Source organism: Orycteropus afer, unplaced genomic scaffold (genome assembly GCF_000298275.1).
Source record: "Orycteropus afer afer isolate SDZICR_OR568_19922 unplaced genomic scaffold, OryAfe1.0 scaffold00147, whole genome shotgun sequence".
NCBI classification, from domain to species: domain Eukaryota; kingdom Metazoa; phylum Chordata; class Mammalia; order Tubulidentata; family Orycteropodidae; genus Orycteropus; species Orycteropus afer.
In genome coordinates, this window is record NW_006921734.1 from 7,515,554 (window position 1) to 7,537,140 (window position 21,587).

At 35.7% G+C, this 21,587-nt stretch overlaps 1 protein-coding gene across 1 annotated transcript; it reads right to left on the reverse strand.

The window, feature by feature from the left end:
• Positions 1-549: 549 nt before the first annotated feature.
• On the reverse strand, positions 550-18,795 carry LOC103201341 (baculoviral IAP repeat-containing protein 3). Its single transcript, XM_007946014.2, has 8 exons — positions 17,946-18,795; positions 17,746-17,845; positions 10,995-11,073; positions 10,313-10,361; positions 8,714-8,956; positions 1,174-1,428; positions 857-898; positions 550-743 (listed from the first exon to the last, which is right to left on the reverse strand). The coding sequence occupies exons 1-8, from the start codon at positions 18,793-18,795 to the stop codon at positions 550-552; spliced, it is 1,812 nt and encodes a 603-aa protein (XP_007944205.1).
• Positions 18,796-21,587: the final 2,792 nt, after the last annotated feature.

The following is a 21,587-nucleotide window of genomic DNA, read 5'->3' on the forward strand; positions in this document are numbered from 1 at the left end:
GTCATAATGTCCCTGAACAGTTACTCAACAAATTTTGACTCATGTATGTTGTTGTTATGTGCTGTCGAGTCAGACCCAACTCATAGCGACCCCTCCTTGTATAGGACATTGAAAAAGAGAATCTGTGTTCCTGACTCTTAATACAACTCCAGATATTTAAAATTCTGTAAGTTTAACTAAAAAATCTTAAATTTAGTGCACTTACAATTTCAGTAATGCTGACTTTTTGATGTAGCATGTGTTTGTAGTGCTATCTCTATTTTTCGTTCACAAGAACAAAAGTCTATTTATTCTATTGATATTTAAGCCATATACATAATGTGTGTGTGTATGTATATATATATATGGTTTAGATACATACTGATATATGATTTAAATATATATGGATATATTAATATTTATATTAAATTACATATTTATAAAAAACATTTTTTTCCAATTTGTAAATAAATATAATTTTTCAAAGAAACCAAATCAGTACAAAAGTTAAAATTATAATACATTTCAGTTCATTAATTCTAAAAGTTTAGACAAGGTTTTGGGTCTTCTTCATGAAAGAAATGTACGAACTGTACCCTTGATTGTACTTCTACAAATGGGACATTTTCTTAGAGATGGGGCACATTCTTTGCATACTACTAAATGACCACAAGGAATAAACACTACGGACACTTCTTTATCCATACACACTTTACATGTTCTTTCTTCTTGTAATCTCCTCAATTGTTCTTCCATTGGTAGATCTAAGAAGAGAAAGGAATTTTTATTTCAAGGCAATTTGCTTCTTCTCCAATGAAAAGCCAAGAAAATAAGAATAATGTTTTCCTGGTTTAGAGCATTAATATTACTATTTTACCTGAAATATCTTCTGTGGGAATATACTTTATATCCTGTTGCACTAAGGGAGAAAAAGAAAAAGCCTTGTTATACCAATTAAGGTTGATATTTAGCCACAAAATATATTTTTTCAAACCAACAGTTTATACTGGCTAAATACTATAAATAATTGTCAGAATGCAACAAGTCTTTAATTTTTTGTGCAGTTAGTGTATAAGGCTATGAAATTAATAGTTTATATATCAGATTGAATTATTTTCAATCATCACAAGTTGTTAACAAGTGTTATTTTCAATTCACCTAAAAATTTCCCAAAAATAATTTTCCAGCACTTACCAAATAAATTCTTGTATAACATAGGGTCATTTTCTTGTAGAGAGTTTCTGAATATGGTGGCTGCACTATTTCCTTTTACTAAAATAGTATCAATCAGTTCTCTTGCTTGTAAGGGTGTCTGTGTTTTCTGTTTAATAACACCATGTTCTTGTTCATTAATTACTCTGGCATTCAGTAGACTATCCAGGATTGGAAGCACACAAGTCAAATGTTGAAAAAGTGCCATTCTGTTCTTCCGAATTAATGATAGATCAGCTGTCAAAAAAGAAAAACACACACAGACATGTCCAGCCTCTGCTCACAAATTCTTTCTACACTTACACATACAACTAAATGAAAACCAACCATAATCCTTCACCTGTCAGGTGTCGAAGTTGATTGCTAGTTTTAGCGGGTACCTAATCCTCCTTTGCTAATAATAATGCTGCATATAATAAGAACTAATACTCAATGAGCACTATGTTAAGCACTTTGTACACATTAACTTGTTTCATCCTCACAATCGCTCACTTCATCCTAACTCTCATCTTACAGATGAAAAAACTGAGGCACAGTAAGGAACTTGCCAAAGGATACACAACCAGCAAAAGTCAAACCAAGGCAGTTTGACATCAGAATATCTGTGTTCTCTGTTATTTTGAAAGACTGCTAAACCTTTAACCAAATAAAGGTTAGAAAATAATACTGAAATTCCTACTCAATCTAGTCAAATTGGGAAAACGTTAAATCAAGATAATTTAAAATAGTAGTAATTTTTTTCTTAAATTATCATTCTTCCATAAAATTTCTTTAAAATTCTATTTTAGATTGAAACTTAATAATTTCCCCAAATCAGACATGCAATTTCCACTACTTGGAAGGAAGGTTGGGCAATCTACTTCTGTAGTGATACCGCCTCGGAAACCCAAGGAGGGATCTCTATGAGTCGGGTCCAATTCGACAGCACATAACAACAACAATAAATATTTTTATAGTAACGGGGGAAAGCACTAACAACGTTTTGAAAAATAAATCCTACTTGTCAAAGAAAACCTTTCCATCCTATAGGGAATTTTATCCTCCTTCATGAGCTAGGTTTTATATCGAGTGGCAAACAATTTTATGCTTTGAAAATCTATAATGTTATTATCTCTTTGAAATACAACTATGTGTTTATGATTCTAAGTTTAATAGTTAATTATGATATAGTTTTACCATGATCTATCTATAAACTGTTATGCTGTCTGAAGTAACAGGACACACAAGTAGAACTATTTAATAAAGAATAAAAACTAGTTGTTGTTGTTGTTGTTATGTGCCGTCAAGTCAGACCTGACTCATAGCAACCCCTCCTTGGGTTTCTGAGGCGGTATCACTAAGGAAGTAGATTGCCCACCTTACTTCTGAGAAGTGGCTGGTGAGTTTGAACCACCAGCCTTCTGGTTAGCAGTCAAATGCCTTAGGCAGTCAAGGCTGGAGATAAGACATTTTGAATATAATTGAAGCTCTGAAAATAAATGAAAGGACTAGGATCCAGAATGCAGCCTGGAAGTCAGTGGCCCTATGAATATCTGTTGAATAAATGAACAACCAAGTCTTAGTTATTTAAAGACTGGTAGGCATAAATAAGTAATAGTCAGAGGGTAAAAGAATTAGTACTCAGTATATGTTAAATTATCTGTTACAGAAGTAGTGATATCTAGGAAATTAAAATACAGTTTACACGAAATACAATACTTCAATCTAAGATTTACTTTTCTAGTTAATTTTCTAAAGCTGATGTAGTAGGTTCTCTGTTTGAAATTCTAAAATTGGATTAAAGTAGCTGGAGAAAAAAATAAATCTCATTTGTAAGTTATAAACTGTATTCTGGTTCATAAGAAGTGAAGACTTGAATATACTTTTGAAGCAAATTATCGTATTATTCTAGAAAAAAAAATACCTTCAGTTGCCTCTTTACTTAACACATCTGCCAAGAAATTATTCACCACTGTTCTTCGTGAAACTACAAACATTAACCTAAATGTAAGTCTTTCCATTTCTCATTCAAAAAATATTTTTTGAGCACAAACTTTACACAGGTACTGTGTTAGGTAATAGAGATATAATGGTGAGGTTGATAAGCTAAAGGATCTTTCTGATAATGGAAGTTTTTGCATATTGTTAACTTAGACACAGCTCTGGAGACTTGGTTTTCTTTGAAAAACATAAATATAGGTTATATGTGTGTGTGTGTGTGTGTGTGTATAGGTGCCATTGAGTCAGCTCCAACTCCTAGCGACCCTATAGTACAACAGAACGAAATACTGCCCAGTCCTGTGCCAGCCTCACAATCCTTGCTATACCTGAGCCCATCATTGCAGCCATTGTGTCAATCCATCTCGTTCAAGGCCTTCTCCTTTTTCATTGACCCCCTACTTTACCAAGCATGATATCCTTCTCCAGGGAATAGTCCCTTCTGATGACATGACCAAAGTAGGTGAGACCAACTCTGGCCATTCTGACTTGCAAGGAGTATTCTGGCTGTGCTTCTTCCAGGACAGATTTGTTAGTTCTTTTGGCAGTCCATGGTTCTTTCAGTATTCTTCTGCAACACCACAACTCAAAGGCATCAACTCTTTTTGGGTCTTCTTTATTCATTGTACAGCTCACATGTGCTTGAAAATACCATGGCTCGGTTAGGTGCACCTTAGTCTTCAAAGAGACATCTTTGCTCTTCAGCACTTTAAAGAGTTATTTTGCAGCACATTTGTCCAGTGCAATACATCGTCTGATGTCATGACTGCTGCTTCCATTGGTGTTGATTGTGGAACCAAGTAATATGAAATCTTTAACAACTTCAATCTTTTCTCCATTTTTGTAATGCTGTTTATTGGTCCAATTGTGAGATTTTCATTTTCTTTATGTTGAGATGTAATCCATACTGAGACTGTAGTCTTTAATCTTCATAAGTAAATGCTTCAAGTCATCCTAACTTTCAACAAGCAAAGTTCTGTCCTCTGCATATCGCAGGTTGTTAATGAGTCTTCCTCCAATCCTGATGCCATTCTCTCCTTCATATAGTCCAGCTTCTCTGATTATTTGCTCAGCATACAGATTAAATAAGTATGGTGAAAGGAACAACCCTGATGCACTCCCTTCCTGATTTTAAACCATGCAGTATCCCTTTGCTCTGTTCAAATGATAGCCTCCTAGTCTATGTACCTATAGGTACAAATGGTCTTGTGTACTCCATCTGGCTATGAGGTTCCTCATAAGCACAATTAAGTATTCTGGAATTCCCATTCTTCTCAATGTTATCCATAATTTGTTATGATCCACACAATTGAATGCTTTTGCATAGTCAATAAAACACGAGTAAATATCTTTCTAGTGTTCTTTGCTTTCAGCAAAGATCCATCTAACATCAGCAATGATATTCCTCATTCCATGTCTCCTTCTGAATCCAGCTTACATTTCTGGAAGTTCTCTGTCAATATACTGCTGCAACCATTTTTTAATTATCTTCAGCAAAATTTTACTTGCATGTGATACTAATGATACTGTTCGATAATTTCCACATTCTGTGGGATCACTTTTCTTTGTACCCATATGAGTAGAAGTATGGATCTCTTCTAGTCAGTTGGCCAGGTAGCTGTCTTCCAAATTTCTTGGCATAGATAAGTGAGTGCCTCCAGCAAGACATCTGTTTGTTGAAATATCTCAGTCATTATTCTGTCAATTCCTGGAGCCTTATTATGGTGGCATAGTGCTTAAGGCCTTTGCTTACCAGAAGACTAGCAGTTCAAAGCCACCAGCCACTCCTCGGAAGGAAGACTGGGCAATCTACTTCCATAGAGAAACTGCCTCAGAAACCCAAGGAGGAGTGGCTATGAGTCAGAACTGATTTGATGGCAGTGAGTTTTGGTGTGGATTTGGTATTTTTGTTGTTTTCACTGATTCCTTCAGTACAACTTTGACTTCTTGCTTCAGTACCATTGGTTTTTGATTATATGCCACCTCTTAAAATGGATGAACATTGATAAATTTTTTTTTTTTTAGTACAGTGACTCTGTATTCCTTCCATCTGTTTTTGACTTTCCTGCATCATTCAATGTTCTGCCTACAGAATCTTTCAATATTGCTACTCAAGGCTTGAATTTTTTCTTCAGTTCTTTCAGAGAACTGAAATGCTTGAGAAATGCTGAGCGTGTTCTTCCCTTTTGATTTTCTAACTCCAGGTCTTTGCTCATTTCATTATAATAATTGAATTTGTCTTCTTGAGCTGCTCTTTGAAATTTTCTGTTCAGCTCTTTTATCTTATCATTTTTGACATTTGCTTTAGCTTCTCTCCGTTCAAGGGCAAGTTTCAAAGTCTCTTCTGATACCCATTTTGGTCTTTTCTTCCTTTCCTGCCTTTTAATGACCTTTTGCTTTCTTCATGGATATATTCTTGATGTCATCCCACAGTTCCTCTGGGTTTTGGTCATTGGTGTTTAATTTATTAAATTTATTCCTTAGATGGTCTCTAAATTCAGGAAGGATATAATCAAGGTAATAAACATAAGTAAATATCTTTCTGGTATTCTTTGCTTTCAGCTAAGATGTATCTGGTAGACTTGTTTTAATTGTCTTCAGCTTCAACCTGAACTTGCATATGAGCAGTTTGATGGTCAATTCCACAGTCAGCTCCTGGCCTTGATTGAGCTGAAGATACTGAGTTTCTCCATCACTCTTTCCACAGATATAGTCACTCTGATTCTTGTGTACTCCATCTGGTGAAGGCCATGTATATAGCCTCCATTTATGTTGTTGAAAAAAAGGTATTTGCGATGAATAAATCATTGGTCTTGCAAAATTCTATCATGTGATATCCAGCATTATTACTGTCACCAAGGTTACGTTTTCCAACTACTGGTGATTTTCAACTTTTGCATTCCAATCACCTGTGATAATCAACGCATCTTGACTGTATATTTGGTCAATTTCAGACTGCAGATAGTGATAAAAATCTTTAGTTTCCTCATCTTTGGCTTTGGTGGTTGGTGTGTAAACTTGAGTAATAATAGTATTAACCAATCTTCCTTGTAAGTGTATGGATATTATCCTATCACTGACAGTGCTGTAGTTCAGGATAGATCTTGAAACATTCTTTGCAACAATGAATGCCACACCGTTCCTCTTCAATTTGTCATTCCTGGCATAGTATATCATATGGCTGTCTGATTCAGAATGGCCAAAACCAGTCCATTTCAGCTCACTAATAATGCCTAGGATAGCAATCTTTATGCATTCCATTTTATTTTTGACAACTTCCAGTTTTCCTAGATTCATACTTTATACATTCCATGTTCCGATTATTAATGGATGTTTGCATCTGTTTCTTCTCATTTTGAGTTATGCCATATCAGCAAATGGAGGTCCCAAAAACTTTACTCCATTGATATCATTAAGGTCAACTCTACTCTGAGGAGGCAGCTCTTCCCCATTCGTATTTTGAGTGCCTTCCGACCTGAGGGACTCAACTGCCAACACTATATCAGATATGTTTCAGGGCTGTTCATAAATTTTTCTAGTAATATATCAGACAGTGTTTTACTGCTATTCATAAGGTTTTCACTGACCAATTCTTTGATAAGTAGATGGCCCATTCCTTCTTCCAAGTCTGTCTTAGTCTGGAAGCTCTGTTGAAACCTGTCCACCATGGGTGACCCTGCTGGTATTTGAAATACCAGGTGGCATTGTCTTCAGCCTCACAGCAACATACAAGCCACCACAATATGATAAACTGACAGATGAGTGATGGATATTACAGGTAGGTAGCTTTAAATTTCATGAGGTCTGTAAACAATTGTAGAGATAGGTATTTTCTTTTTTGAGTAATTGTTGACTGGTGACCAATGGCTAAGACTAAGAAGACCACCTTTTGGAAGGACATGTTAACCTGATCTTCACTTTCACAGTGAAAAAGAGAACTTGACTAGGCTGAACAAAGATTAACTTGTCTGTGTTTCTGTTCTACTGATGGTTGCCATCAAGTTGACTCTGACTAATGGTGACCCTGGTATGTATCAGTATAGAACTATGACCCATAAGTTTTCAATGTCTAATTTCTAAGAAGTAGATCTCCAGGCCTTTCTTCTGAAGAACCTCTGGGTTGACTTGAACTTCCAGCCTTTCAGTTAGTATGTTAACTGTTTGCACCACCCAGGAACTCTACTGGTGGTACATAGAACTGAGTAATCACACATTGGCAAATATATTGATGCTGGGTTACTATAGTCTGATGTATTTGTCTGTGTGGAGCCCTGAAGCAGATCCACCTTCATAAACAGCTTTATCCCTGAATGAAGAGGATAATCTTGTCAGTCATCCTAGGAGGAACAGATCCCAGATGGCCTTGGAGGAAAGAAAGGGGAAAATTTCTTTTTCTTTCTGAGTTTTGCTGATACTTGGGGACCTGAACTTTGATAAGGGAAAATATATTTGGAGTATTCCTAATCATTCATGTAAACTGGCCAGAGCTAAACAGAAATGAAGCAGAAGCAAGACAGAGAGAATTATAAAGATGGATGTACGGGGACCAGGAGAAGTCACATATAGTTGCAGTTGTAAATTGTTTTCTGTAATATAGCTTATTAAAAGTTACAGTCTATTTTCAACGGTGTTGAAGGAATTTAGGGGTCTAGGCCTTGCTTGGGAAAGAGTGGCAAAGAGAGATCAGCATTTCTGTTTGTCTTAGGCATGAATGAGGATAATATGGGGAGCCACCAGATGAGAATAGACATGCCCAGAGAAAGAGAGTTTTCGTGAAGGGCAATAGAGTAGCAGACAAGGTTAGTATGGAAGGGTGTGGGATAACCTGCCCTGAAGGCTTGTGAAACAGTATCTTAGGACTTCCCTAAATAATAGACACTCTGAAGGCAGCTAAGTTCTGTGTAGGCAGGAAGAGGACTCACTCATAATTTGTACATTAGTTTATAGTCAAAGACTGATATATACTTTTATATTAATATTAAAATTAATAATTGTCCCTGATAACACCCCAGTTTTCAGCAAACAGGAGTGAGCAGCTAGCCTGGGATCAAAAATGTGCGATGAATAATTACATACACAAAATAAAAATAAGAATTAGGGAAAAAATATTTTCATTTGGCATTTATAATTTGTTTACTGAGCAATTCCATTATATTTTAAGGTGAAGAAATTTTTCAGAATTCAAACTCAAAATCAGAAAAATCTGACTGGATTGACTTACAAGTATGTTTTCAATAATTCATACTCGATGATGTCAAATCCTTATGAATATAAACCAAAAACCCACACTGCCATCAAGTTGATTCCAAATCATAGCAACCCTATAGGACAGAGTAGAATTGCCCTACAGTGTTTCCTAGGCTGTAAACCTTTATGGAAGCAGATTGCCTCATCTTTCTCCCAGAGAGCAGCTGGTGGGTTAAAACCACTAACCTTTTTGGTTAGCAGACAAATGTTTTAACCACTGTGCTACAAGACCTCCTTTTACGAATATAGGGACTATATAAATATTTATATAGGGACTATATAAATAATAAATAAATACCTGATTCTTTTTCCACAGTTGCTCTTTCTTTCTCCTCTTCTCTTATTTCATCTTCTGCATTAAGTAAGTCTAATACAAGGTCACTTACAGTCTTATAATTCTCTCCAGTTGTTAAGATTTTACTCTGAACTGTTTGTTTTACCAGCCTTCTACTGAAGCCCATTTCCAGAGCAGCTTTAACCACAGGTATATTCATCATGACTGCATCTTCTGAATGGTTTTCTCCAGGTCCAAAGTGAATAACTATTTGGAACAAATTATTTAACACCTATTAGCATAATCTGTATATTTTCTTAATTGAAAGTTACTGCAATAAAAAAAATGTATAGGCATAATTTTGTGTAAATTTGTTCAATTTAAAATAGTGATATATGCATTATCTGCCATAATTGGGTATTTTGTATATATATGTATGTATGTATGTATACGTTTTAGAGAAGGAAACAATGTTGGAGATCACTTTCCTTTCCTTATCATAACATTTATCCTATCTGTGTATTTGTCTGTATCCCTTATAGTATTAGTTCATGAGAGTAGTATCTCCTGCTTGCCATTGTTTGCTCAGAACAGCAAATATGCAATAAATATTTATTGAATTGAACACTAGATAATGGAGTAGAAGAGCTTGTTGAAATACTGGTTCTGACACCTTTTATATTTAACATGATGGGCAAGTCACTTAACCTCTCTGAGCCTCAGTACTACTGGAGTAGTACTTTCTACTCTCTCCATTTCATAGAATATATGAGTGACCTGTCATAGTGCATCTATTCTCAAACAGTAGTTCAAGAAGAGGGGCTAGACGGATTGTATGTAGTTTATTTTAACTATAAATTCCCAAACGCTACCTTTAGATACTAAAGTGTTGAAGTGTTAAGAAGTGAAGATGTTACTTTGAGGACTAAGGTACAGCTGACCCAAGCCATGGTATTTTCAGTTGCCTCATATGCATATGAAAGTTGGACAATAAATAGGAAGACCAGAGAAGAATTGATGCCTTTGAATTGTAGTGTTGCCAAAGAATACTGAAAACACCATGGACTGCCAGAAGAACAAACAAATCTGTCCTGGAGGAAGTGCAGCTGGAATGCTCCTTGAAAGCGAGAATGGCCAGATTTCATCTCCCCTACCTTGGTCATATTGTCAGAGGGGACCAGTCCCTGAAGAAGGATATCATGCTAAGTAAAATAGAGTGTCAGTGAAGAAGGGGAAGCTGCACAATGAGATGGATTGACACACTGGCTGCAATGATGGGCGCAAGCATAGCAAGGATTGTGAAGATGACACAGGACCATATAGTGTTTCATTCTGTTGTACACAGAGTCAGATCTGACTCCATAGCACCTAACAAGGATAATGCACCCTTACATGTTGATTCAATTCAATAGGTCTAAAGCAAAGATTAGAAATCTGTAATTTTTAAAAAAAGTTCTCCAGGCAATTTGACATGTACTGAGGTTTGAGAAATACCAACTTAATCTCTTTGAAAATGCTTTGTAAGTTGTCAAGTATAATGCAAATGTACCTTATTATAAACTTTCTATCTTAACAGTACCAAGTGGTTCTATTTAAATGTAGTAATTATTATATTATACATACTTGGTGACTCTGCATTTTCATCTTCTGGAGTATCTGAAGTGGATAACAGCTGCAGAAAAAATACACATGCATTGAAATATAAATCTTATCCTATCTATTACAGTAAAAATGGTCAACAGACCTAATTTATTCAGTTTATCACAAACTGACTTGCTTAATGGCAAATTAGATTTTTTAAAGTCAAAAGCAATTATTTCCTTTACATTCAACAGTTATTTCCTAAGCGTTTCTTCATCTGTGTGTATGTTTAACAAGTGAAATCTATTTTCATTAAGGCAAAAAGAGCTACACCTTTTCAGTGATCCATGAGATACTCATTGTTCACCTTTCACCTCTGGATCATCCTTTGGGATTTTGGACCCTCTATCAGTTCTGTTGACAATAGCTAAGAAGTGTTTGATCCTCAAACTATTATGTAAGTTCTTAGTTGCTTTTCCAGAAAGATTGGAAATGGCAATAAAATTCTCTTTCTCAAATCCATTTAAGAAAAATTTATATAGTAAAACTATTAAATGCTACTACCCCAGCCATTTCTTCCCTCCAGTAGTTTAATTTCAAGGCTTAGAAATCCTATGAGGCAGTTCTACTCTGTCCTGTAGAGTCTCTATGATTTGGAATTGACTTGACAACAGTGGGTTTTTGGTTTTTAACCAATAATTTAAAAATAAACAACACTTCCTACCTGTTCAAGTAGATGAGGGTGACTGGCTTGAACTCTACTTATGAACTCCTGTCCTTTAATTCGTATCAAGTACTCACATCTAAAATGTAAGAGGAAAATAAAGTTGAGGGAGTTACTTTATAATGGAATGAAAATTTTAATAACATAAGTTCCTCCTCTCTACGTATTCATCCCATTTCAAATTGGGTTACATATTCGCCTCAAATCATAGAATCATTTAGGATTATTGATTCTAAACTTAGAAGTTAGAAGAATAAATAAATCCTAGCCCAATCTACCACTCATCTGTCAGTTTGTCATACTGTGGTGGCTTGTGTGTTGCTGTGAGGCAGAAGCCTATGCCATTGGTGTTTCAGACACTAGCAGGGTCACCTTTGGTGGACAGGTTTCAGCGGAGCTTCCAGATGAAGACAGGCTGGGAAGAAGGATGGGGCCAACCACTTATGAAAAAACTAGCCACTGAAAACCTTTTGAACGTCAGTGAAATGCTATCTGGAAATACTGGAGAACTTTAAGAATAGCCATAAAACATTGTCTGATATAGTGCCAGAAGATGAGCCCCTCAAGTTGGAAAGCACTTAAAGTATGACTAGGGAAGAGCTGCTTCCTCAAAGTAGAGCCAACCTAAACGTGGATGGGGTAAAGCTTTCAGGACGTTGATTTGCTGATGGGACATGACTCAAAATGGAAAGAAACAGCTGCAAGTATCCATTAATAATCAGAACATAACAACACAATACACTGCTATGGAGTCAGATCCGACTCATAGCAACCCCTCCTTGGGTTTCCAAGGCAGTATCACTACAGAAGTAGATTACCCAACCTTCCTTCTGGGGAGTGACTGGTGGGTTTTAACCGCCAGCCTTCTGGTTAGCAGTCAAATGCCTTAGGCACTATGCCACCAGAGTTCCCAATCAGAACATGGAATTATGAAATAAGAATTTAGGAAAATAGGGAGTTGTAAAAAATGAAATGGAACAGAGAAAGATCAATATCCTAGGCATTAGTAAGCTGAAATGGACTGGTATTGGCCATTTAAATCAGACAATCATATGCTCTACTATGCCAGGAATGACAAATTGAAGAGGGATGGCATTGTGTTCATCATCAAAAAGCACATCTCAAGATCTATCCTGAAGTATGGTGCTGTCAGTGATAGGATAATATCCATATGCCTACAAGGAGCTCTGGTAGTGTAGTGCCTAAGTCACTTGACTGCTTACCAGAAGGCTGGTGGTTCAAACCCACCAGCCACTCCTTGGAAGGAAGGTTGGGCAATCTGCTTCTGTAGTAATACCATCTTGGAAAACCAAGGAAGGGTCGCTGTGAGTCAAGTCCAACTCAATGGCACATAACAACAACAAGATCAGTTAATACTACTGTTCACATTTACACACCAACTAGTAAAGCCAAAGATGAAGAAATTGAAGATTTTTACTAACTTCTACAGTCTAAAATTGACCGAACATGCAATCAAGATGTATTGATTATTGCTGGTGATTGGAATGAGAAAGTTAGAAACAAAGAAGCAATGGTGGTTGGAAAATATGGCCTCGATGATAGGAATGACACTAGAGATCACATGATAGAACTGTGCAAGACCAATGACTTATTCATTGCAAACACCTTTTTTTTCAGCAGCATAAATGGTGATGATACACATGGACTTTACCAGAAGGACTACACAGAAATCAGATTGACTACATCTGTGGAAAGAGGCTGTGGAGAAGCTCAATACCATCAGTCAAAATATGTCCAGGAGCTGACTGTGGAATGGACCATCACCTTCTTGTATGCAAGTTCAAGTTGAAGCTAAAGAAAATTAAAATAAGTCCATTAGGGCGAAAATACATCCCTGATTATATCCCACCTGAATTTAGAGACCATCTAAAGAACAGATTTGACACACTGAACACCAATGACTGAAGAGCAAATGAGTTGTGGGATGACATCCAGAACATCATACATGAAAAAGAGAAAAGTTCATTAAATATCAAGCACTCAGAAAAAGATAAAAATTGGAGATCTTGGATAGAATTGGAGGAAAAATGTGGAACAAAATTCAAAAACACAAAAATGACCAGAATTACTGATTAGATAGAGACTGGTAGAACCCACAAGACTATGGTCCCGCGTTATTCTTCAGGCCTGGAACTGAACTTACTTCCATGGATTAGCTCTCAGGCAAACAGTAGAAAGGCCTGCAAACAGAACACCTATTCCAGGGAAATGCACCCACCTACCCTAGGAAGATGCCCCCCTTGGATCCATCAACTGTGAGACACCAGACAGGTATCATTTGCATAGTGGGAAAGCTGGAAAGACAGGAATGCATAAGAAGGACACAGGGAGGTAGTGGTCACAGGGAGGAGATGGGAGGAGAGCTTTTTATTGGGATTATAATCGGCTGTGAAACGAAATGTGCATGAACTGGTGAGAGTAAAACAAATCAAGCAGATTACAAAGCATGTAAATTTGCACCCAAATCACAATGAAAAAAAATTTTTAAAAAGTCATTAAAAAGACAGGAAAGGAAGAAAAGACCAAAATGGATGTCAGGAGAGACTCTGAAAATTGCTTTTGAATGGAGAGTAGCTGAAGTGAATGGAAGAAATTCTGAAATAAAGAATTGAACAGAAGATTTCAAAGGGCAGCTCAAGAAGGCAAAGTAAATTATTATAATGAAATGTGCAAAGACCTGGAGTTAAAGAACCAAAAGGAAAGAACATGCTCAGCATTTCTCAAGCTGAAAGAACTGAAGAAACAAGCTCTAGAATTGCAATATTGAAGGATTCTGTGGGCAAAATAGCACTTCTGGTAGTGTAGTGCCTAAGGCATTTGACTGCTAACCAGAAGGCTGATGGTTCAAACCCACCAGCCACTCCTCAGAAGGAAGATTGGGCAATCTACTTCTGTAGCCATACAGCCTCAGAAACCCAAGGAGGGGTCGCTATGAGTTGGATCTGACTCAACGGCAGTGAGGTTGGTTTTTTTTTTTTTTTTTTTTTTTATGGGCAAAATATTGAATGATGCAGGAAGTGCCAAAAGAAGGTGGAAGGAATACACAGAGTCACTGTATCAAAAAGAATTGGGCCATGTCCAGCTATGACAGGAGGTAGCATGTGATCAAGAACAAATGGAATTGAAGAAGTCCAAGCTGCATTGAAGGAATTGGTGAAAAACAAGGCTGCAGGAGTTGACAGAATGCCCACTGAGTTGTTGCAACAAACTTGTGTAGTGCTGGAGGCACATACTCATTTATGACAAGAAATTTGGATGGCAGCTACCTGGTGAACTGACTGGCAGAGATTGATATTTGTGCCCAGTCCAAAGGAAGGTGATCCTGTTAACACAATGTGGAAATTACTGAACAATATCATTAATATCACATGCAAGTAAAAGTTTGCTGAAGAACTCAAAAAAGGTTGCAGCAGTATATTGACAGGGAACTTCCAGAAATGCAAGATGGATTCAGAAGAGGACACGGAACAAGGGATATCATTGCTGCTGTCAGATGGATCTTACCTGAAAGGAAAGAATACCAGAAAGATGTCTACCTATATTTTATTGACTATGCAAAGGCCTTCAACTATGTAAATGATAACAAATTATGGATAACATTGCAAAGAATGGGAATTCCAGAACACCTATTTGTGCTAATGAGGAACCTGAACACAGACTAAGAGAATGTGGTAACAAGGGGTTACTACACAGTTTAAAATCAGGAAGGGTGTGTGTCAGGGTTGTATCCTTTCACCATACATATTCAATCTGTATGCTGAGCAAATAATCTAAGAAGCTGGATTATATAAAAAAGAATGCGCCATGAGAGTTGGAGGAAGACTCATTGATAACCTGCGATATGCAGGTGACACAGCCTTGCTTACTGAAAATGAAGATGACTTGAAGTATTTACTGATGAAGACCAAAGACCACAGTGTTCAGTATGGATTACATATCACCACAAAGAAAACAAAAATCCTCACAACTGGACCAATAAGTGAACATAATGATAAATGGAGGAAAAAATTGAAGTTGTCAGGGACTTCATTTTACTTGGATCTACCATCAACACTTATGGAAGCAGCAGTCATGAAATGAGATGTCATAATGCACTGGGCAAATGTGCTGCACAATACATATTTAAAATGTTAAGAAGCAAAGATACCATTTTGAAAATTAAGGTGCAACTAACCCAAGCTATGGTATTTTCAGTCACCTCATGTACATGTGAGAGCTGGACAATGAATAAGGAAGACGCAAGAAGAGTTGATGCCTTTGAATTATGGTGTTGGCAAAAAATACGAAAAATATCAAGGATCATGTGGATGGAGCACGATCAATCAGGCAGTGTTTCGTGCTGTTGTACATGAGGTTTCTATGAATTGGAGCCAATTCAATGGCATCTAACAACAACAACCCAATATGAGATGATTCTTTTGTTTCTTTTTCTTTTGAAATTTTTTTCCAAAAACTATCTGGTAAGTATTCTATAATGGAGTCAGAGGCCCTTTCATGAGTTTTAAAATTTGCTTTTTAAGATGCTTTTTCCCAGAGCTAACATAAATTTTATTTACTACTAATTCCTTATTCAAAAAGATTAATGTTTTATGAAATTTATCTTACTGTTTTTACCAAGATATATTATGCTTCAGCTAATTTTGAAAATACCTAAATGTGTGTCATCATTTGTGTAGTGCCAACCCACCATTTGTGGACTGCTACATGTTTTAAATGAATATAAGCATACATATAACCACTTGGCTATTTACCACGTGGGAAGTTAACAAGAGGTATGAGATACTACAGTCAAAAGCAAGCTGATGTAGACAGGAGGAAGCCTATGTATAAATGATCAAAAACTGATATTTTTCTTCCATATCTCCAAAATTTTACATCTTATACATCTCCTAGGCATAATAACTTAGAAAGAAAATACACTAATCAATAGTTAACCTTTTCAAAAGGCATTCTGAATAAGTTGAATCTTTCATAATTTGAATGATTTGGTGTTTTAATTTTTTCTTTACTATAATACATGAATATGTGTTGTGCACATAGAGAATCCTATCACCATGTTGTCAGTAATATTAAATTAAAAATTAATGTGAATTTTTCCTATGTTTTATCTAAAACAGAGACAAGCACTGTTCTTTGTTCTGCTTTTAAATCAAAAGGTAATGACTCCAGTATGGTGATGTTATAATGGCATTCTTTGGAGATGTGTGCTGAAGTATTTAGGGGTGAAATGCCATGCTGTCTATAACTTATTTTTAAATGGTTCAGGGGAAGATAATAGAGAAAAGAAATAATGAAAATAAGTTAGAATGCCAGGTTTAGTAACTGTTTTGGATTGAATTGTGTCTCCTAAAAAAATGTGTTATATATCCTACCTTCTATGCTTGTGGTTATAATCGCATTTAGGAATGTATTGTTTTGTTATGTTAATGAGACAGGACTAGTGTAGAGTGTGCTTTCAGTTAATTTCTGAGATATAAAGAGATTAAACAAGCAAGAGAAAGAGGCAGAAATGGGAGAAGAGCAGATGCCTAGCCACATGAAGATTGCCCAGGAGCAGAAGTTCAGAGATAAGGACCTTTCTCCAGAGCTGATAAGAGAAAGCCTTCCCCTAGAGCCAGCACCCTGAATTCAGACTTTTAGACTCCTAAACCGTAAGAAAATAAATTTCTATTTGTTAGAGCCATCCACTTGTATTTCTGTTGTGGCAGCACTAGATAACTAAGACAGTAACCAGCATTCAATCATACTGAGTTTTGACCATGACAATAGGCAATCTACCTGAATTAGATGGAAAAAAGAGAATGCAAATAAGTGTAAAATAATCAGAAGTGTAAGACATAACAATAAAATACTATATAGTGATTAAAACAGATGAAGTGATTTTGTATTCACCCTGACCAGCCTATTTAATAGTGGAACCTTCTGCTACTTCCAATCCATGTTACCCTGCTCACCTTTTTCTCTTTTTCCATCACGCTTATTATCTTTCAAATATGTTATATAACTTATTTGTTTATTTTTTAGTAATTGTCCTCCCTCACTATAAAATAAGTTGGTGTATGAAACCAAAGGTCTTTGTTTTATTCAACTGTGTCTTTTAAGCACCCACAACAGTGCCTAGTGTTCTAATAATACTGTTGAATTTTGAATGAATGGAAATACATCCAAGACATAATGTTGACTAAAAGAAGTTTCAAAACTATATATATTAATATATATATAAATTATATATTGTATATAAAAATTTATATATATATAATTTATGTAAAATTACATACATTTGTCTATATATGTACATATAGCCTCGGAAACCCTATGGGGTAGTGCTACTCTATCCTATAGGGTTACCATAAGTCAAAATTGACTCACCGGCACACAACAAGAACATAAATATTTGAAGGGATGTTCACTAAAATGGTAACCTTGGTCATCTTTAGGTGATGGGATTTCTGAGCATTTTTATTTTTTGTCTCTGTACTTTTCTGCAATGTATGATTGTATTTTTATAATGTGCATGCATTTTTCTATTTTTAAATGTTTAAATTCCAAATATATTTCTTAAATTTTCATCAAAACCTTTTAAATCATTATTTTTCTTTGTAACTCACATAAAACCTATTCACAAATGTATTTTTGAAACAAAGACAGAGTAAACAGCTGATTGTAAGGTGAACACATATAGCCCACCCCTTATAATCACAAAATTTGCAGAGAATTTGAGAACAATTACCTTGGAAACCACTTGGCATGTTCTATCCATGGATCGTCTCCAGATTCCCAACACCTCAGTCCACCATCACAGCAAAAGCATTTGACATCATCACTATGACCTAAAATTAATTTGGGACCAAAACTTATGAATACATATAACTTACCAGTAAAATTTATAATGTAAAATATATTGAATATTTTTTGTTATTATTTTCTTACCCACATAATAAAAACCAGCACTTGCAAGCTGCTCAGGAAGAACTGGAACACTAGATGGCCAGTTATAGAATGTTTTAAACCGAGCTGCCTGTGTCTGCATGCTCAGGTTAGAAACAGTGTATCTCAAAGTTTCTTGAAGCCGATTTTCTACAAAGGGGCAGTTGGGAAAATGTCTCAGGTGTTCTGACATAGCATCATCCTTCAGTTCCCAATTGCTCAATTTTCCACCACAGGCAAAGCAAGCTACTCTGTCTCCAGGTCCTATATAGTAGAAGCCTGCTTTTGCCAGATCTGTTGGTGACAGAAAGGTCAGTGGCCACATCTGAAAAGTAACTAATCTGGCTTTTTCAGTATTCATTGCACAATTGTAGGGACTTGTCCTCAAGACAGAAAAAGTTTGATTTGCACTGGAATTTACAGAATTTGATGGAAAGCTTGAATAAGAGCCACTAAAATATCCACTGTTTTCCAGACTTGGTAGTAATGAATGTGTGGAGTTCATTACTGAAGAAGAAAAAACAGACTGAGAGGGGGCCCCCAGACTGTTAACTGAACTTAGATTCTGAATAAAGCTACAGCTGGGATACAGCTGTTTATGCTTTTCAATAGCATTGTCTCCTTGTTTCCAGTTATCCAGCATCAGACCACAACAGAAGCATTTGACCTTGTCGTTCACACCAGTGTAATAAAAACCAGCACGAGCAAGACTCCTTTCTGAGATGGGAACTCCGGTGGGGAAAGTCGAATAGGTAGATATTCGGTATAGTTCACATGAAAAGTCGTATTTCAATTCAGACGTGTTGGTGCTTTTCATCAAATTTGGTGAGAATTTTCTATTTTCCATGTTCATAGTGAAACTGATAGGGAGGAAAAGGGACTAGCCTTTCTCTGGGGAGGTAATTTTGTGCATGGCTTTTGATTTTATCATTTTAGTACTAGGATGAATACCTAGAACAGCAATCTTTCCTTCTTTTCTTTTTTAAATTTAGGTATTCAGCGTGGAGAGATTCCTACATCCTATACTGATACACCTTTAAGGGACAGTTATTCTTTTTCTGGCACCTTTGTATAATCTTTATGCATATGCAAATGTATGTAAACATGATACCACATAGTTACATGGTAGAAATTGAAACTCTTCATAGAAGTGTAGAGTGTTTTAGGTCATCAGGATGTCATTTAGTGTCAGGCATCTCCACAGTTAGGTCAACTTCTCCAGGCCACTAGAATGCTTCAGTGACATTCCACTAGCCTGAAGATAAAATGTCTGACTCACGCAGCTAGCTTCTTTTCACGATGGAAAGGTATGCTCCGTAAGTGTTCTACAACAAAAATATTCAGATTATGCTTACTTTGCCTTTTGTAGCCCCCCCCCCAAAAAAAGCATAAGCCCTATCTCAAGAATGGAAAAGAGTACATTACCATATATTTCACCATTCCTAAGACCCATGTTTGAATATTCCTGTTAGTGAAAGGCATCTTACAATTACTGGCATATCATATTTTAATTAGCAGCATTTTTTATTTCTTAGTGGTACTTAAAACAAGGTGTCTTAGAATTGATATCTTAGATTCAATGAAATATGGTATATCCAGATCTTTCCCAAATTAAGTGATTGGTATTCTCACAGTCATTTTAGTAGGAAAAATAAAGGAACCTAAGATATCCCTCTAAGTAAAAAGATTAAGTAGTAGCAGTGTTGGCTGATATATCTTGAAACCTGATTTTAAGTGATTATTATCTTATACATCTTAAACTTGATTTTAAGATTTACTAGGTAATAATTACTTCCTCATAGATAATCAAGAACATAGTTGTTTAGTCCTAGTGGTACCATTAGAACTTGGTAAATTAAAAATCTTACTTTAAATAAGATTGTATTAAACACTGTCTAAATTTTGTTTCTAAATAAGCTTGTTCATTTATTAAAATTTAACAACTTGGCCATCATTATCATTCTCATCATCCTCTGAGATAATAGACCATTTGAACAAGCTAAATTTTAGACTTTTAAAATATTATCAGTAGTCATGGAAGTCATTGGATAGTTTTCTTTACCAGTCATCATGCTTATCTTTACTACTTTCTCTAAATTTGTTGTACCTATCAAAACATTTTATTCTTGACATTTCTTTGTCATTGTTGAAGTCTTTTAACATGTCAAAGATTTCATTTGCATATATGTCTAATTTAGCAGAGAGTTGAATATTAATTCTCATTTCTAGATAACTGCCATTCATTATTAAATTTTACCAGAGGTGCTTCACCCTGTCTACACAGCAGCCAATGAAAGGATGCCTAGCCAACTTTGAAGAGTGTTTCAACAATATGCTCCAACTACAATCACTTCTCCTTCCACTTTCAAATTCAGAATCAAACTCATTACTTTACAGTTATCCCTCACAGAATTAAATCATATTTTACAAATAAACATTCTTTGGATATCAAAAACTCCAGTAACTACTTATATTTTAATTCATGCACAAAACTACCTCCCGGAGAATAGACTAAGTCCCTTTTAAGGGTTTTAGGCCTCCATTTTGAGATATTCTGAGTTATAGAAGAAACAAACAAAAATCTCAAGTAGAACAGTTCACTTCGTTTATAAAACCTGAAAAAAAAAAAAAGATGGTTTTATAAGTCATATATTTCACAGATATTTCTTTTTTTGATATTTTCTCCAAAATGGAGCTACTCATATTTACAGAATATTTACAGTTTATGTAAGGTTCTATGGTAAGCACTGTAGGCAATGAGAAATCCCAGAAGAAGAGCAGAAGCCTCAAACTGATGGCTAGTAGAAGTATTATGTTTGGCTTGCACAGAAATGGACCACAGTATTTTACTCATTTCTTTTAATTTACAATTTGGAAATAATTTTAGCTTCAGAGAAAATGTACCAAAAATAATTCAGAGTTCTAAATAAACAATAATAATAATACAGAGTTCCACATACCCTGCACCCAGCTTCCCTAAAGTTAACTTCTTACATAACGAAAGTACAATTCTAGAAACATTAGTTGTTAGCTTGCATTGATATAATGCTGTTAATTTAATCTCTGTTCCTCATTTGAATTTCAAAAATTTTCCAAGTACTAAGTTCCTTCTTGGACCACAATAGTTTGGGCTTTTTCCATTAACTGCCAGTAATTTTAAAAAAGAAATTCCCATAGAATTCTAGATTTCAAGCTTCTTTTGAAAAATCAGAAGCTCTGAAAATACTTGGCCTATATCCCTGCATGGCAACAATTAGCTAGAGTCGAGTACTGGCTATACCCTCTGGACAGGGCAGGTGCTTTCCATAATTTGATTCCCGGATAACACTGAGCTGGTATTTATGTTTCTCTTCAGTAGAAGTAAGATAAAAATGAAAAGTATATGAGAAGTAGCAAAAATGAATGGTAGACTAAAAGAGGCATGTGCTTTGAAAAAAAGAAAATGAGAATCACATTTCTTTGTGGAAATGGAGAATATTCTTACATATTAAATATATAAACAAAATGTGCTTTTGTTTAAAAGAGACACCAACACTTTGCTTATTTCTATCACCTACCTGGCCTCTGTATGCATTTAAGTTTGCAACTCCTTACACAGATACTACCCTAAAGAACCTTTGGTGTGGAAATAAGACATGTGTTTAT

Excerpts from the sequence above, each read along its gene's own strand:
- LOC103201341 (XM_007946014.2), bottom strand. The coding sequence starts at position 18,795 with ATGAACATGGAAAATAGAAAATTCTCACCAAATTTGATGAAAAGCACC. Across the intron at positions 17,846-17,945 it reads TGCTGGTTTTTATTATGTGG|GTCATAGTGATGATGTCAAA; the intron begins GTAAGAAAATAA and ends AATTAATTTTAG. Across the intron at positions 1,429-8,713 it reads AACTGTGGAAAAAGAATCAG|CTGATCTATCATTAATTCGG; the intron begins GTATTTATTTAT and ends CTTTTTTGACAG.